Below are 19,533 nucleotides of genomic sequence, written 5' to 3'. Positions count from 1 at the left end.
ACTCAAAACAGACTTTTTTTTTTTTTTTTACATATACTACATGTAATATAGTTATTGTCAAGTGTATTACAATTCAGTACATATTTTGTTGAAATAAGACGACCATGTTGCCACAAGTTTTACACCCCCCCCCCCCCCCCCAAATAGCACCATCCTGTGGAAATATTCAAACAATGCTAACAATGCATGCTATATAATATTTAACAGTTTGGTGGGTCTTTTAATAAAAAAACATGAGATGGGATTTGGCTTATCACTGCAATTTTAATGCTCGTTCTGATCACTGAAACTATTTCGGTTATGTGAGAAGAGGCACCTGTTTGTTTTGCCTTCGCCCTCTGTTTTCCTCCACTGAAGTGATCCTGAGGACCTTTGTCTGTCACCCAGCAACAGACACACCAGCCTGTCTCCAGCTCCATAGAAAAGCGGAAACCCGGTATTGAGCTCCTTCTGGAGGGCTGTCGGCTGCCTACCTGACCGTCCTACAAATGAAGAGCGTCCGCATTCTGGGCCCTCAAGTGTCACACATAAATAGTTCTGACACCGAGCCTCTGTTTTCCAGGGCTAAAAAGAAGAAAGAGCAGTTTTGTGTCGCCTTGGCTCCTTTACCATGCTGTATTCCCATCCCCAAGGAGTGTACTGTAGATAGAGATGAAATGAACAACCCAGAGCAGTCCCCTGTTTAAAGATATAGGTCTGTGGATTTTCACACCATGCTGCACATACAGCACTACTCCTAGTGACCTACATGCGAGGAAGTAGCTTTGCTTCAAGACAGCGTACGATGACAAGCAGTGAGACGCTCCGGGAAGGGCTGGCAACTAGCTTGATGAAATCCTCTAAAATACACTGCTAAACATGATTTGTTGTGCTTCATTAACTTGGTGTATGACCCCATTAGTGAATCTACAGCCCATTCTGCCTTCACGTTATTTTCAAATGTCCAGATTTTTCTGGATTATTATTATCCAAGTTGATGTGTGATGCTGTGTTACTATATCTGATGTTAAAGGTAATGGAATTTACAGCTGCAGTGAAACTTTACACAGAGGCAGCTTTTAGTGCAGACTGAAAGACACACAAACAATACACAATACATATTAAATATTCTGTATTTTACACATAGGTCAAGCCAATGGGTTCAATAAAGAATTGTAGTGGTGGATATTATGACACCAAGAATGTGTTTTCAGATTATACTCTGATTATAGACAATATAGCCCTACCTCAGTAAGTCTAGAAAAAGATTTTCAAAAAATCAAAGAGAGTGATCTGCTTATTAATGAGGGCTAAATGATATTTCATTATGCTACATCTGTGACATAATGTACCCTTACTGAGTGAAGCAGCTGAAGTCACAAGCAATATACCCATGGGTCATACTGGAAAAATGAACTGAATGTGAATGCACTGGTGTTTGGAACAGACTGATGTTGCATGATGGTTCTCATTTGCATGATCACTGTTACCATGTGCCAAGTAAAATGCTTGCTATAAAAACAGTCTCCTTTGTGGGTCAAAGTAGAGGAGAAGCTGCATTAGAAAGATGTGTTTTATTATAAGGAATTATAAGAACACACTGATTGCTAATAATATGAGACTATGACATTGTACTTAAGGAGAGGTTGCACATCTTACTGTAATTACATTTATTTGGAAATAAATCTGTTTATTGATCATAATTGTTTAAAAACCTGCATTTTTACTACCCAGAGCATTGCTATTTTCTCTGACATCCGTCAATGTAGCAGCTTATGTTTTCATTATTATGATAGCATCATAGGGCACGGTTGTTGGATCACTGAAAGACCTCCGCCAATGATGTGTTCACATTTCTGCAGTCTGCCTGTTCAGAATTATGTTGACACAGCACTAAAATAAATAGCAGATACACTGTCATCCTCTTCAGCAGTACACAAGATAAAGAAAACAACATGCACATTGGTCCTCTGCATAATGCATTCTAGTAGATACTGTACACATAAAGACACACATACACTGATGTCCTTCTCATCAACTGATACATTTTAAGAAAAACATCCCATTTGAAGGAAACCAGACATTTTAGTTTTATTTGAAATATAAAAGAGGATAATGAAACTAATGTTACATCAGTATACACAAATCACATGCCATAGCTGACTGCCAAGGCTGAGTGAGGTTATGGTATTGCTACCTTATGTAATCATGAGCTGCAGCATTCAGTTGAGTAATCAACTGTGCCACCACCCATTGCCAAACAGTTGATTTCTCACTACAGGTCTGTGAATGTGTGGCATGTCTGATACCCCATCCCCAGAGGGCGGATAAACCAGATGGGTCTTTAAATGCTAAATTTCATTTTCTATCATTTAGTAGGTTACTTCACCCCTCATTGGCTCACCATCTGCCCATATTTAAGCCTTTATGCATACAGTATCTTCAGTGGATCCCGGCCATGAAAACTTTTACTGTATTGTCCTCTTGGCCTTTTCCCAAATACCCTGAGAATCTAATTACTACACTCTGTGTTGAAACAGAGAAAGACAGAAAGAGAGTGAGTGAGTGAAAGGTACACCACAAGGCATAGGCATATTTATTGGAATGCATATGATAATAGTTTAATAATTTGCTATGTTGAAGTCCATGAAAGGAATGTGTATTAGTTGGGTCAAATTAATGTATTATGACTTGCATCTTCCAGATACAATTCCGTTCATTTACTGAAGTACTTACTTGTTACAATTACAGTTGAAGAATTTCACCTCGTCGACAGAAAACGGAAAAAATGGCTGAATTTCATGTGATTTTTATGTCAGCGCTGTGGAATCATTCATTGCCACGTGGTCAATAATCGCGAATTCGTGTTCCATGTTTTGGAAACGTCAGGATCTGTCACAACAATCTGGACTGCAAGAGAATATTCGAACATTTTGCCGGATTTTGACTGCTCATCCTTAGCTTCGTTGAACTGTTCATTTTCTACATCACCATCAAACCTAACTGTACAAACCCGTGCTGCTTAATCCCCCGGTGAGAGACTATTAATTTATCTCAATATGGGAGTTAAATTCTGCATTAAGTCTGTTCATTTAAGTTCTTTCACAAGGGCATTTTATTTCTGGAGACAGCAAGCTAAGAAGATTATAAGCGCAGTTTTCAATTTATCTCACACCCCCAGACTCCACTTATTGACGGTTTTCCTTATCACATTTTGCCAGAAACCAGAGGGGGATTGGCATCATCGTCAGAATCTGGCAGTTTGGAATTGTTGATTTTACTGCAGCATATTAGTTTGCGGTTTTCTCACCAAAATCCATTTTCTTCTGTCTGTTGTTTCATCGCCCTCGGTTTTGGAAACTGAATGGGGGGATGAAATGGGGTAAAGTGGGGAGGGTTGGGTAATGGTGTGTGTGTGTGGGGCGGGGGGTCGTCTTTGAGGAAAGGGGAGGGGTGGCCGAAAGAGGGGTAGATGTATCCTAGTTACCAAATTCCAGTTCGCTGCCGCATAAGAAAAGGTAAAAACAAGCAATAAATCTCGAAAAAGCTGAAAACTGGTGCGGTGTTCCAAAAGCTCTGTATCTCACGAGTTCCAAAACAGACTGCGTGATACTCATTAGTAGCTAAATGTGAAAGAATAAAAGCAACTATCTTCTGAAAATGCAAAAAAGTCCTCTAATCACTCTGCTCCAAGTGTTACGTATAAACCCACTACACTGAACTCGAGGAAGCTTCACATTTACAGACATTCCTCATAAACTATAAAGGAGGAGGCATGGGTTAGTGGGCAACTTTATGATCATCGAATAGCCACGCTTAATAAAATGTTAAGTCATATTGCATAAAGTATCATCTGACTGTGAGTGGCCACTATCAATCGCAGAAAAAAAAAATGAATCCCAAATAGGTGAAAAACACAAACCATATAAAAAGCCTTGAGACAAGAAAGACGCTCCAGTCTGAAACCTGCTGCGATCTCAGTGGTGGAAATGTTGTACACGGGGAGGGTCGACTTTCAGATGACATTGACGCTATGTAGATGAGAGCGGGGATTTGTGCTACATGTAACGTCTCTGGTTGTTGACGTTAGACGGTGGCACAAGGCGAAGCTGCTCCTTTCTCGTGTTGTTTCCCCCCTCCTTCAGCACCACGATCTTCTGGACAGCACCACTAGCCGAGGCATTCGCCTGCCTTTTCCCCCAGGATAGCACTTTTGTTGTCTTTTAATGGAAAGAACTTTCTTTTGTTGGTTCCGGTAAAACTGCAAGTGCGTAACTTCAAGAAGAATCTACAGATGCTTCCATCGCCAAATTCTGGCTGGCATAACAGTTATTGTGAGTAAACCCTTTGCTTTGATCAAATAAAATGGCCAAATTTTACTGGTACTAAGTGCTATACAATAAACAACTCGGAGAAACCAGGAATATTTAAGGGTATTGATAGCTGTCGACGGCGTATAAGTAGTAGTATCGTAACCCTATTCGTAGGAACTGTCGAGTGCAATGCGCATCCAGGGCTGCAGTTAGACATGAATTTCTCTGCGAAATATAGTGTTAGGGCCATGATTCTCTCATGGTTTTAATAAATTTTTGCATATAAAATAATTGTGGCTGGTCATGTTTGTTTTCGTTTCTACAATGCAGTTTTCATTTCCTTGGTTTAACGTGACAAGATAAATTTGTGTGAGGGAGAGGGAATAGAACACCCAGACGCGTAAAGCTTTGCGCTCAAGGCATCCTTTTGTTTTCGAGACTTGCTGTGTTCCATTGAACGTTGTCAGTTCTCGTATCGATCAAAATCAATGCACAACGGACCGTATTCATATTTATAAGAAGCAGGACATTCTTAAATAAATGTACTGGTTAAAATAAAACCCGCACAGAACCACATCTTGCCAAATGTGTCCAAACTGGCACCGTGTGCGTCATGAGAATGACTCTGAAAACCTACTAAAAAGTAGTTTCCTAATAAGTAACTTTTTTTAATTGGCCACATATCTTATATGATGTATGTTTTTACTAAAGTGCCCTTTCGTAAAACATTACTGAATATTTGTGTCGAATATGACGACAATAAGCTCTGGGTCACCGAATCAGCGCAGTTCACAGAATTCACAAAATTGGCAAACCTAACCATAAGAATGCAAAATTTGATCCTCTGTTTTGCACAAAACTTAAATGTATGGAATAGGTGTCATGTCGTTTATGATCGTTCTTCATGGTATTGTTTTTAAGTATCACTTAACATTACCGTGACATTCCCGCGTTCCCAAACAAATACAAATATGTCTGAAGTTATAATTAGCTATGATAAAATTAATTCCGATTAATTCCAATTCCAACGATTTCTTGTAGACGAATATGGATGCTGTTACAGGCAAACATCTATCAAACATTTTTCATTTTATTTACCTTCGAAACATTTAAAACCTCAATCATAGTTGCATAATTACATTCCAGATCTGTTTTCTGTAATGAACGGTAGGACTGTCCAATGATTAGAGAACTTTGTGTGAACATGCACGTAGGTTTCATAATTAAATACCGTGCACCATTTGGAAACGTGAAAATTCATTATATCATACTCAAACAATTTCGCGAATTTTGAAGACATATTTTAATGTTCAAATCTGGTCTTGATTTGAGAAATGTACGAGGTCAAACGAAATGTATTTACTGATACATGATCTCAGTTGACGACAATTATTTTTGTTCTCGGTTTTCAGGTTAACGTCGTTCCCAACCGGAAAGCTGTCTCCGCTCCCATTGTTTTTCCGCAAAAAAATTGGTCCCAAGCTTGGGTAAAGAACCGCGAAGCTGCTGTCTACGTGGACTGGTGCTGAAATCTCCCGTCCGCCTGCCAGGACCTCTGCGAAACCCAGAGACATGGCGACAAATGGTACAAAAGCTTCGGATGGACATGTTTTAACAGAAGTGAACGAAGCGCCTACTACCAATGACAAACCCAAAACCTTGGTTGTGAAAGTCCAGAAGAAGAAAAAGGAAATTCCCGACAGAGAAACGTGGGGAGGAAAATTTGACTTTCTTCTGTCTTGTGTTGGGTACGCAATTGGACTGGGAAATGTCTGGAGATTTCCTTACCTTTGTGGAAAAAACGGTGGAGGTAAACACGATTCGTTGGCTTTTCCCATTTCTTAAAGCAAAAGGAGTTTCAAAAGTCATTACTCATCTCTTCAATCAGTAAAATTTCACATATCAAGCATTTAAATAATGGCTGAAATGTTTCTTAGGTTTTTTTCCTTCGAACTGAATGTGCGCGTTCTTCACGTGAATGTGCGCACACAAAAATCCTGAATTTTAACCATAAGCTCAAATATTGTTTTATCGCTGGATTATTCGTAATGTAAATGCTACCTGTATGAAAATGATTCCCTTTTTACATATTTTCATCCTTATTTTCCACTTCTTAATTTCTGTCCAGGGGCGTTCTTGATTCCTTATTTTTTGACCCTCATATTTGCGGGAGTTCCCTTGTTTCTGCTCGAATGTTCCCTTGGTCAGTACACATCGATTGGTGGTCTTGGAGTCTGGAAACTCGCTCCAATGTTCAAAGGTATTAACTTTCGTTATTCTGGATACAGCATACCATCACCATCTATTGCGTATTTCCAGTCCTGTAGCGCGTTAGTTCACATGTAATGCACTTTGTTGAAGACTAAATGTGTCCTATTTGCTATGGTTCTCCTGTATATGTTTAACAGGTAGGAGTTCTGTTGTGCACAGTAAAGGTTTATTATTCAGCACTAAATAATAATTAGGATGGATTTGCTATAGTCTTCTTCAATTTACAATTTCTTATTTCGTACTTCGTTTTCATCTTGCGTCATATTGCCAAACCTGTTACTACAGTTACTTATTTTAAGCAATTTCCGTACCTCAGGTGTTGGCCTGGCTGCTGCAGTCCTTTCGTTCTGGCTAAACATCTACTACATTGTTATCATTGCCTGGGCCATCTATTATCTGTACAACTCCTTTACCACAGTAAGTATACCATTTCACTTGTGCTTTTTACAACGGACAAAGGGGTTACCACATGTCAGTTCAGAAAAAAAAAAGTCAAATTAAAAAAAAAAAAACTGTTTCAGAAGGAAAACAATCACCACAATGTAATGTGAACATAACTACATTGACTAAAAATCAAGAAAAATATCGCCATACCTTTGTTTTGCAGGACCTTCCATGGAAAACATGTAACAATCCTTGGAATACAGACAGATGTTATTCAAACTACAGCATTGTAAATACCACCAATCTCACCAGTGCGGTTGTGGAGTTTTGGGAGTAAGATATTTACTTTTTGTGTTAAAAGCAACATTATATTACGTTATTGTGCATGTCTTCTTAAAGTAGGAGAAAAGGCAATGCCTGATGAATTTCCTTTGCACAGAAATTTAATTCTTATTAATTACAATCTCATAGACGCAACATGCATCAGCTGACCGATGGGCTGGAAAAGCCAGGCCAGATCCGATTGCCACTAGCAATAACGCTGGGCATTGCCTGGATCCTTGTCTACTTCTGTATCTGGAAAGGTGTTAGTTGGACTGGAAAGGTAAGGGTTTTATGGGTTATTATAATACTGAAGCTAGGCTTTCCCTACACCAGTTTAGATATCAACTAAGGGGCAAATATTAAGTGTACAATAGAACAAAAGATACATTTAATTCATCATATCAGTGAGGTATTACCTAATACCTAATACTCATAAATCATTCAGAATTAAAATTTCTACAAATATTTCCAAGGATGAAAAAGTAACATTTTTCATCAAATATGACTGTGCTTTTATAAGCTCCATATTATATTTTTATTAGGTATTTTTTTAGGTATATATTTTCTCACTGTCTCAAATTCAAATGTATCATTAATGCTTTGGTTGTGGAATTATATAAATCCTTATTTGCCAATTTGTATTTAGCAGGACATTGCATCCAATGAGCTATTTTACATTGCAATGTTAATTGAATAGCTGTGCAGGGACTAGCGGTAATACAGCCCTATTCCAAATCAATTGACTAATCGCACTTCTCTAATTTAATTCTATTCCTGAAAACAGCCTAATCAGTTCTAATTTTGTATTAAAATGTAATAGACACCAATGCTCAAGTGGCAGTTTAAGAGTAAGTGTAGGCAATCAGCACATTTTTTACAGTTGAAATTACAATTTGGTGATTTTGTGTTGTAGGTTGTTTACTTCTCAGCCACCTACCCCTATTTCATGCTCTTCATTCTGTTCATCCGTGGAGTAACTCTTCCAGGAGCCACAGATGGAATTATGTTCTACATCACTCCCGAATTCAGCAAACTTAAAGAATCTGAGGTATTATTCACATAAACCCAGCCATTTGGTAAACATGACCTTTAGATATTTGTATGGTACTTGGTAACCAGTTGCCTCCTTTCCTCAGGTGTGGCTGGATGCAGCGACTCAGATTTTCTTCTCGTACGGTTTGGGTCTTGGGTCACTGATTGCACTGGGGAGTTACAACACTTTCAATAACAATGTTTACAGGTACGCAAGGGTTATGTGACCTTAACTGTACTTGTACAAACATTTCTGTTTTGCTCAAGGTGTTTTTTTCCATTAGACTGGGGCATAAGGCCATCTGAACTGCTCATAGCAAGGTTTCACAAAGCATGTCTGTCTGTCTCTCTCACTTTCCATTCATATGGGTCATTAGTGCAAAATATAGCTATGCGGATCAATACGAATGTGAAAGGTGAGCGTAAATGCCAATTGAGAGAAAATAATTTTACGTAATACAAAATGAGTGACTTGTCCTTTTCTAGAATGCAGTGAGGAAACAAAGATAACAAATCAATATCACTTTTAACAAAAGCAATCCTTGCTCTGTCTGCTCCACAGAGACTCCATCATTGTGTGCTGCATCAATTCCTTTACTAGCATGTTCGCTGGGTTTGTCATCTTCTCCATTGTCGGTTTCATGGCCCATGTAACAAAGAGGCCTATAGCTGATGTGGCGGCCTCAGGTAATTGCAGCTGTAATTTATTTGATTGTAACTGCACTAATTTACCACAATGCTGAATCGATACTCAATACTGAATACTATTGACCATAAATGTAACCTGCTTTGAATATAAAATAAATAATAATGCTGAGACCAAATTTAACCGGTTGTATTTTTCCTGTTCAGGTCCAGGCTTGGCCTTCTTGGCCTACCCTGAGGCTGTGACGCAGTTGCCTATATCCCCACTGTGGGCAATTCTGTTCTTCTCAATGTTGCTTATGCTTGGGATTGACAGTCAGGTAAAAGCATATTTCCCCTGTGCAAAAATTCTGTGTATCTTAGGCTTATTAACATTTTTTGGCTACAAGTTATATACTGGCGGTACTGTACTACATTATTTGTAGCAAAATAAGCCTTTTGAAAAAATAGTATTAAAAATAAAGCTCAAATAAGAAGCCGTCTAAATAAGTTGACCTTACTGTAATATCTGGACATCTAAACACAATAAAAGGCCAATCAATCATTGGTGGCTAGATTTGAAAGTTTGAAGTAAACATTGTAAGGTGTATGAGTCCTGTATGTAAAAGGACCATTTTTGAAATAGCTATGTACACTATCTATATCCCACATCATGAATGTTTAAAAATCATTTTTCATCTTCAAGCCTTATTGCTAAAAACTTTTTTTAACACAACTTTTAAACCATTTTTAATGCAAAATCATGTTGCTTTTCAGTAATGAAACAAAATATCCTGAAAATACTGTAGTACCTCTAACGCTGCTGTGTTCTCGCTTGTTGTAACACTGCAGTTTTGCACTGTGGAAGGATTTATCACTGCATTAGTGGACGAGTTTCCGCGGTTGCTGAGAGGAAGACGAGAGATCTTCATTGCTGGAGTCTGCCTTGTGTCCTACGTGATTGGTCTGTCCAACATCACACAGGTAAGTGCTGCCACTAACCCTGCAAATTGGTACAGCATATGTTGTCGTACCTGATATTTTCATGATATACATGCCAAATAGAGACTGAGCATGATTATAGTCCCCTCATAGCCTGATTTATCTGTAACTGCTAAAGGGCCTATTGTTTTAGTACCAGAAGATATACTTCAAATTGTACCAAGCAGATTGTCTTACGTCACTAAGGACATGTGGCTCAATGGCTCAGCCAGTTTCTAGTATGGTATGATTTCAGAGCATTATGACTGGAGTCAGTGAAATGACCCTAAACTGTTAAACAGAAATTACAACTACAACTGTGACTACCACAAATAAACATAACAAAACATTACCAACTGTACCAACAGTAGACAAGCATGGGTATATTCACCTTATACAATCACAGTCATTTAGGTTATTGAACACATGGATTATGCCACTCTTATGTAACAAAGGCTTTGTATAATTTCAAGGGTAAATTAAATAGGGATGGAATGCAAGTGCTCATTTTCATATGAAGTATCACTTGTGAATCGAAAATAGAAGTGCTCTGAAAACCTTGACTGGTGCTGTCACTGCTACCGAAAATGCTGAAAGTGTCCTCTCAAGTCTCAAGATTTTATCAAATGAGTATTCCACAGAAAATAATTTCTGATATTCAGCATATCATTGAAAGGCTGTGGTCGATGTCACCATGAAACACCACCAGCTGTGTGTCACATGACTGTGGAGAATCAAGTTGTCATGTTGCCGCTGCCAAGCTCTGGGTTTCAAAATATCACATTGCATGATCGAAATATTTTCTGCACGGTGCATGATTTCATATATCACACAATACTGTTTATGTGCCCAGCAGATGTACTTATGCAGGACAGCTCAAATTGTTACAAATTTATTTTGGAATTCAATAAGCCATTAATAAACCTGGATTTTTACGGGAGCAATCCAGGATAAGTGTCTCTGCAAGCACTCCCCCAACTGGAAACCCATAGGCCTTAGGGATCAGAGTCAAGCACTATAACCACTGCTCCACTGCTAATACATATTTGACTGTATCTGATGTAAGAGAATGACAGTCTCACATTTGAATTGTCACTAGGGTGGGCTCTATGTGTTCAAACTCTTTGACTACTACTCTGCCAGTGGAATGTGTCTGCTGTTCCTGGTGTTCTTCGAGTGCATCTCCATATCATGGTTCTATGGTATGTATTACTACTAATGGACCTGCAGTAGTTATCCACATAATCCATATAACAGTTATTGTCTACTCTCACAGATTACACCATAAACAGATAAGTAAAACACATTACCATAACAAAAGCATCAGTATATAGTAATATCAATACATATTCATTCACGCAGGCTTTAGATGACAATATTCATTGACTGAGATGAGTACATCAGCAAATGTGCGGCAATTTTTATGTGTTGCAAAAATGTAATTTCAGTTTAAGAGAAAATCATAGTCCCCTGGGAAATAATGATAATAATAATAATGAGGGTCAGTGATAAATCCTTGCATTAAAATTATGTATTTGTGTATACATGTATATGTTGTCAATTCATACTCTGGCTATTATAAGCTTAGTGACATTTAATGTGTCCTTCATTGTAAGAAAATGTCAACATGGACATGTCAGAGATTTCATGTGCCACATTTTACTTAATTCAACATTTTCATAATGAATTGGGGTTATTTTTGGGAATATGGTTGATATTGATCAGTTGAAAGTTACTCCCTTCTCTACAGTGCATGAGGTGTTATCCATTTACACAACTTCAGAAAAGAGACAAGCCCTTACAAACAGCATATAATCTTTACACACTCCAGAACAAACATATTTCATAAACTCATGGTTTATCTGGAAGGAATTTTAGGGCAGTGAATACTGTTTAGTCTGGGATTCATTTATACAACATACTACAGCTCAAATATTCTGTTTAAACTGTATAGCGATGCCTATACGAAATTTCAGCTCTATTTCCTTTTACCAGAGGGAACAAATTTGACTTCATAGACTAAGATTGAGCAAATATGAAAAAGGGGGAGGATCTGTCTGACATTGATGATTAAGGCATTATGTATACATGAAATATTTCTTTGTCTGGCAGGTGTCAACAAGTTCTATGATAACATCCAGGAGATGATTGGATACAAGCCTTGTCTGTGGTGGAAACTGTGCTGGGTTGTCTTCACTCCTCTAATCGTGGCTGTGAGTAGTTTTGCACTATCTCTGTCTCTCTCTCTCCATTACCCATCCCTTGGTACACACAATGGGGGCTCTCACACTGGGACCAAGTACTAAGCAAATTGGAGCTAATCCAGTTAGTGACTGGTTTATTTGCTTTCACATTGACTTCACCCAGCTGGGACTCAGCTCCGGTACTGATGAAAGGGCAAGTGATACATTCACATGATTAGCCACTTGGCTTTGTCTCTGTGTCATTTGATAGTTAGAATGGTGATGTTTTCTTTTTTTCTGGAGTTTTTTTTAACTGTAATGTGTCTGACAGATTTGCTGGGAACATACAAAACAGAAACAGTTTTAACAGAAAAAAGTGAATCAGTTAAGCAACAACACTCAGTTCTGATTTCATCACTAATAATGTGATCAGCAAAACATTGAGGCAACAATATAAACTTACTTCTTGTTGAATTATTAGTTTCAGTTAATGCTTATGATATAAACATTACTGGCTAGCTTGTTATCTAGAATAGTACAAAATATTTATTCAGATGATATCCTTTTTTACTGTGCAAATGTATATCTAATGCTAGCTGACTAGCTATGGAATATTCAAACAATACAGGTGTGACAAGCCAGCTAACCAGGTCATTTTAAAACATGTTTTAAACTCAATTGTATTTTTTGACAATACAAATATGGCCTATTTGAGTCCCGAGTGGCTCAGTCAGCAAGACATTCCCTTTGAACGTAGGATGAACCCTATGGCACATTTGAAACCCCCCATGTCATTTGCTGTTAATGATTTACCAGGACAGCTGCTGAACAAATTGATTTCATTCCATTCCTGTTAGGGTCGGGTAGGTTAGCCAGGGTTTCCACATCTCACTGCTCTCAGGCACTCTACATTTTGTCAGCCACGTGCAGGTTTCATGGATGATGTCAGCGGAGTACCGCCTATCCTCCAATGAGCATCCAACTCAATGTACTGAACTGAGAGACTTGTACTGCAAAAAAATAGCCATTGGATGCATGTGGGTTTTAACAGAAGATTGCACTCATCTGGCCTCAGCACTCCCGCCTGAGTACAGTGGTTGTCGCCATGAGACAAGCCTAGTGTAAGCACTGGTATTTGGTAATTCCAAGACAGGTTTGCACAACAGGGAAAAAATGTACCATTAAATATGAATCACTGATATGCAACTGCAACCTATCTTGGATCCCTCTTTTTCCCCAAATTATCGACAGCTGTGTATATTTCATTGGAATGGCCAAGCTGGATACCAAGAGCGTGATTTGAGAACCTGCAGTGATGCATGTGAAACCACGATTCTGGAGTTAGTGAAGTTTCTTAAATTTATCTAGTGTGACGCAGATTAGGACACTGTGACAGCTGGGTGAATTGTTGCTTTCAGCCTGGGACTGTGAATCAGACAAAGGCATGCCACTTTGTTTCCAGTGCCAAAGCCCCCAGTGAATAAAAAAAATATAATACCAATATCAAGGCCCAATAAAGTAAGCAGTTTACCAAGCTAGATGGAAGCTGTGTGCAAAAACTGACACCTCTAAGACATAAAAAGAAAATCTTTCCATGTACTGTTTCCTGTTTTTGGAGCATTAGAAAATTTGGCAGTTTAAAATCTGCTCACTGGGAGCAGACTCTGTAAACACTAATGTCCTATCCCAGGACTGCAGCCGCATTCTAACATGGTTCTCTCTGTGCCTCAGGGTGTGTTTCTCTTCAGCGCTATTCAAATGGTTCCCCTCACCATGAACAACTACGTGTTCCCAAAATGGGGGCAGGGGGTGGGCTGGTGCATGGCCCTGTCCTCTATGGTCCTCATACCTGGATACATGGGTTACATGTTCCTCACACTAAAGGGCTCCTACAAAGAGGTAACACATCTCCACTCCCAAAGTCTCCTATGGATATATGTATTAACTGTTTTAGAGAATCACTAATTTGTTAGCCATTCAATATGAGCTAGGCAAAACTTTCCCTGCTGATTAGGCATCAGTGAGCATGGATTAGTATTTCTGCTTTTTTTGACTGAATGTTTCTTGCATGTACTTCAATGACACGTGAGTGGTCATTATTTAATAGGTCTGATAGTTATTGGCAGAATGCTGAGAAGCTCAGTGTTTGACCAGGGTAGCTACTGTCTAATACAGGGATCCTGCCTATAATCCATCTCCAAATATTGAAATTTGTGTGGGAGGGTAGCAGAAATGGACAGCAATTGAACCCTGGTCCTTTGTGTCTGTTTTCCTAGCGTCTTCGGATAATGATTCAGCCCACAGCAGTGGTTAAAACCCAGGAGAATGGGCCAGAGCAGCAGACGGAGAATCCCAACCCTGCCAACGAGGAGGCTTACATCTAAACCCAGTTTCAAAGGCCAACTTTCATGCAGAAAATGTAATCATGGTTGAACATGACCAAGGACTTCCATGTCTAATATATAATCACCTACCTCCAGGGGCAAAATGTGACCAACCTGATTACAATTGTTTGAGTTTTATTTTTCATTTGTAAAAACAAAAAAAAAAAGGCAAACTACCCAGCAATGTCCTAGTGATAGTTTGTATTTCATATGCAAAATGTTAGTCTTTCTAAAATGTTGAATTATAACCACAGAACCACTGTAATTTGAATTATAATTTGAATTTGGAGGCCCAATGTGATTCAACACTACTGTGCTAACTTTTCAAATATTTACATGTAATTAAAATATTAAAAAATATAATATTATTGTGAAAATTAGAATAGATTAAGCTTGATTGTATTTTAAAGAAATACAGAAAGATGAAGTTAATGTATTAAAGTTAAAGTTAATGCAATGTGGAAATTGCATAGTGGAATTGAGTAATTTTAAGCAATGATCATTACGGGAATGTGCAACAGGCAAGGCCAAATTTCATTGTCATGTTATGTAGCCAGACTATCACTCTATTCCAAGACACTGCAGTTTGAAACGCAAGCATTTCTCTTATTCCACACAGTCCTGGGTGACTCTTACCAAGCACAAGGCCAGCGTGAATTTGAAATTATAGGAGCCCTTGGGGTGATAATGTACCTGTCACAAAACCAGATTAACATCAAGAGAGACTGTTACAATTTTATCTTTGTTTTCTAAAGAAAAAAACTTTGTATGTATTGAATTTTTTTTAGAATTATTTTTAGGAAGTTTTTTACGTAAAGGTTAGTGAGAAGGACCAAAATCATACTCATATGAAAGCATTTAGCTATGCCATGCGGCATCCAGATTTGACCAGATTAATTTTTTTTAGCAGCTCACCACGTCACTGCGAAGCACAGGGTACAACGTCTTATCACAGAAGCAACATTTGAGCAGTGACAATCCACAAGTATATACAGTATAATCCTGCTTATTTCATTAGTGTGCCACTCCTCAGGAACAATGGTGGAAGTGACCAAATTTTCTCCTGAAACTAACAGAGATGAGAGCTGTGAAGGCCTTCAGCCAGTAACCAATCAATTTAGTTGAAGCCATAGTCCGTCTGTATGACTGTGCAGGTTTCCAATGCTTCAGTTAATGCTAGAAAATCCTTAGATGAACCAGCATACTATGTCAACAATGACAGGCCAATTAAACTAAAACTATTTTTTGATTTTTAATTTTTATAGAATGCATATTGATAATGGAGTTGTTTGGCAATAAATATAGATATATAGATAAGTATAAATGTAGGCCTATATGAGAGAGTTGACTGTTTTCTTTTTTTCCCTGTTTATTTACTTCACCAGTTAAAAGCACAAAGCTTTAATTCCACAATCTATTGCCATTGTATTTAAATAAGGAAAAAGTTAGTTTGCTTCTATGGCAGCTACAAGTGACAGGGATCTGGTTAAAGTAGTCATTTTTTTCTCTGCAAAGATATATAACTAAAATGTGCAATGAATAAACGTTCCGTGAATTTTGTATAAAGTTACCATACTGCAGTTTTCTCTCTTAAACGATGTTGTAAAACTGTACTGTGTAAAACATGTAACTGTGAATGTCCGTATGACCTTTGAAGTTTTTGTCTAAATGTTGAAAAAAAATCTTATATTATTTGCCGTTTTCTGCAATAATATGTTGATCTCAGAAACTTAAGCACATATCTTTCTGAAATGTAAAAAATTAATAATAATGATAACAATAACAATAATAGATACTATGTCTAGTTAAAGAATATTGTTTTGTATATTTCTAACTGTTTCATGGGCCTAATGTATAATATTATATGTAAAAAATATAATAAATGTCTCTAGATGGTGTTATATGAAGAAAGCATGATTGCCATATATGTTATCTGAAAAAATAAATAAAGAATTATAGATTATGTTGCCTGCTGTTTGTTGGAATGGCATGAAATTAAACTGTCTTGATTGAAGCTGAATAAACATTAACAAAACAAATGAAATATACAAAAAATCATTAGAGGAGGGTATCTGATCCTTCATTCATTTCAAAAATTAATTTTGTTTCACCAAGAGAATATTTTCTCCTCTTTCTTATAACAGAAGTGGATTTAAAAAAAAAAAAAACCTAATAACAAACTGCTATTAAGTACAAAGGTCAACTGATGTCTGAGTATACTGCGTGCAATCTGATGGTTTGCTCTTGAATTTGTTTGAACTAAAATTGTTGGGAATATAGAGGTCACTGCCACAGAATAGGCTCCAGGTCCTGATTACCTCTTTCATGCAGTCAGGACCAATTGACGTCACAGCCAATCAAATGTGACAATTTTACTGAACTAACTGAGCACACCACTCAAGCCAGTTCAATTCTCAACCTCCACCCCCACCCCCACCCAAACACACACACACACAAAGAGAAAAAAAAAACAAGACATAATCCTGACAACTACCTAAGTAATACAAAATGACAAGAGAACTGGTAACTATTTCATGATGCCAATCATCTCATTGCAGTAGGGAGGAAGGAAATGAAATTTGCAAATGTCTACAATATTAGTGAGTAGAAAACTTTATAGCATATGAGAGAGGATGGTCCGTGGTTGTCAGTAAATACTGTAGGTCCATGAACCAGCAGCCATTGCACTGTTAATAATGCAGCACAGGTTATCTGCCTCTATACAAGAGGAAAACCAACATTAAGTAAATACTCTGCAGTTGTTTTCTTATCTGGCAGGAAAAATGACATTTGCTCATTGTTTTTCTCTCAGCTCCCACAATCCTTCATTGGGAGTTTTTGCGAAATTGTCTACTTTGATATAAATCATACATCAAAAATAACGTCTGACTATCTGTCCATACTCACTACAGGAGAAAATTAGCATAATTTTGCCTAAGGCATGACTGGAAGCGTTGACCTCGATGGGGAGAAGTGAGATGGGGTCAGTTCGGTGAATGGGGATCTTTAAAATTTAAAATCTAGTGACCTAACCTCATCACTACATTCCAATCAGCCTCAGTGTCAGCTCTGTCAATATGCTGACATCCCTATAAACCTGCTGCTAAAATTTATATGCAGAGAAATGGCTCCCTCTGAATTTTAAAAACTTTATTACAGTATATCTTATTGGTTCAATTGTCCTCACATACACTGTTGCTCCATTTAGCTCTCTACTGTTTTTGTAGTGAAATCCTTGAAAAATATCCTTGATTCAAAAGAAGTCAATAATAAATATGCTAACATGCTCATTTAATTATTACCTCCCTCATATACATACATGTGTCAATAAAAAAAATACAGGCCTATAGTATTTAGATAAATTAAGGGACAGAAAACTAAATAAATTGTTTATCAGTCTTCAATGATTGAATACTGACAAGCAACGATTTCGTATTATTTCTTATGTGTATTGTTCTGTGAATGTATTTCCATTCATTTTTTATTTTATGGCAATACTCCTTTAACGTTGATTAGTAATGCACATAAAAAGAAGTGTCAGTGCTTACAGTGCAAAGTAAGAAGCTTTCATGTGAAATTGCTCACTTATGTGACAGTACTTATGCACTATAAATATGAGAATATTGCTATTTCTAATATCAAGTATATTAGTGAAGTCAAACTCATTCACGTTAGCAAGAAAAAGGTCCTGTACAATATTCACAACACCATGATTTAAATTAATTTATTAATGAATAATTTCTCCTATTGCACAAAAAATGCATGAGATATATAGACACCATTGTGTGTTGTATGCCAAATTGCTTCTCATCTGTTTCCAATACCAACATTTCTCTTTTTGTTGCTTGTGTTACAGCGTGACTTTCCTTTTCTTTCCTTCTGGGGGATTTGTCCTTTATGTTCAATAACACGATGGCAGCACAGCTGAAACATCACATATAGCCCCAGCCACATGGTACAAATCAATCCAGTTTGGTAGGATGTGTGATATTTTTCCTTGCATGAGATGGAGGTGGAGTGAAGGTCTGAACTAGGGCAGGAGGTACTGTATATTCTGTAGCAGCGATGATGTAGAAGCCTCTTACGGGGGCTGTCATTGCAGCGATGATGACAGACCCAGTCTCGCAGGAGTCGTCTGCTTTGGGGTGCGCGTACTGTGTAATTGTAAATCTGTTCCCTAGCTAGCTTTGGCCGGACCCAGGGGCCCACATGCATTCACAGTGTATTACAGGCACTGAGAATCTGACCTGCACAGCACCATTCTGTCTCTCAACGCTCTTCAAAGAAGGTATGATTCCATATATGGGTTGTTTTAATTGTACAGCAGAACAGTGTGCCAGAAAAGGCAATTGTTCTCTGCAGGAACAACATATTCCATGTGTATTTTGCCTAGTGCTGTTTTAAATATTTTTGTTCTGGGCGTAATTTAGCTTTGCTACTGGAACACAATTTGCTGAGGAAAAGACACAACTGATTCTACTCTTCACAGGCTTCAACCGAATGCAGCCTCTTGCAGTAACCTCTGCATCCAGTGCTGATACCTTATCTACTTCCTGCAGATAGACAGCTATAAAGGGAAGTAAATAGCCTTATCACAGGTTAACACCTGACTGAATTATATAATGGTACTGTTACAAAGCGTAGCAGGGAGGATTTTTAATTGCATGCTGTGCGTGTGATGCATCAAAAATCATATGTACAAAAGATGGGTGCCAACGTTGAAAATATTTTATATTATTTTGTTTAGGAATATATGAAAGATGTCTGTGATAAATGAATTGGCAAGTCTCATTTTTATGCTCATCAACTACTGAACAAATAATTTGCTCTGTTCTTGCATTGAAATAATCAAGGATTATCATGACTCCTTCCTGACCTGCAAAAGCAGAATTTAATTTAATTGGGCTCTTCTTATTGGCTCCTGCGATATACAGTATTCAAAGGCCGCTGAGACTAACAAATGTTGCGATTGGCTAGAGTCCCAGAGTTACCTTGGAAACCCTCAAATTGAAGCACAAAATGCTGAGTCTTGCTCAGATTTTCTGTATAATACCATAA

General features: G+C 37.8%; 1 protein-coding gene across 1 annotated transcript; it reads left to right on the top strand.

The window, feature by feature from the left end:
- The first annotated feature begins 3,926 nt into the window (after positions 1-3,926).
- On the top strand, positions 3,927-14,764 carry slc6a1b (solute carrier family 6 member 1b). The gene is made up of 15 exons (XM_036530834.1): positions 3,927-4,313; positions 5,705-6,102; positions 6,421-6,552; positions 6,880-6,980; positions 7,171-7,280; positions 7,419-7,551; positions 8,185-8,319; positions 8,408-8,511; positions 8,866-8,990; positions 9,156-9,268; positions 9,780-9,911; positions 11,008-11,110; positions 12,021-12,121; positions 13,823-13,990; positions 14,368-14,764. Exons 2-15 carry the CDS (start codon positions 5,865-5,867, stop codon positions 14,473-14,475), a joined length of 1,803 nt encoding a protein of 600 aa, XP_036386727.1. The 5' UTR covers positions 3,927-4,313; positions 5,705-5,864; the 3' UTR covers positions 14,476-14,764.
- The last annotated feature ends 4,769 nt before the right edge of the window (positions 14,765-19,533 follow it).

This window comes from Megalops cyprinoides, chromosome 6 (assembly GCF_013368585.1).
Source record: "Megalops cyprinoides isolate fMegCyp1 chromosome 6, fMegCyp1.pri, whole genome shotgun sequence".
Lineage (NCBI taxonomy): Eukaryota > Metazoa > Chordata > Actinopteri > Elopiformes > Megalopidae > Megalops > Megalops cyprinoides.
The sequence above is the reverse complement of the archived record's forward strand: the minus strand, read 5'-3'. Positions and strand labels throughout refer to the sequence as shown.

Bases quoted from the DNA above. Each gene is read 5' to 3' on its own strand.
- slc6a1b (XM_036530834.1), top strand. From the start codon at position 5,865: ATGGCGACAAATGGTACAAAAGCTTCGGATGGACATGTTTTAACAGAA. The intron at 8,991-9,155 runs GTAATTGCAGCT...TTTCCTGTTCAG, and splicing joins AGCTGATGTGGCGGCCTCAG to GTCCAGGCTTGGCCTTCTTG. The intron at 12,122-13,822 runs GTGAGTAGTTTT...TCTGTGCCTCAG, and splicing joins TCACTCCTCTAATCGTGGCT to GGTGTGTTTCTCTTCAGCGC.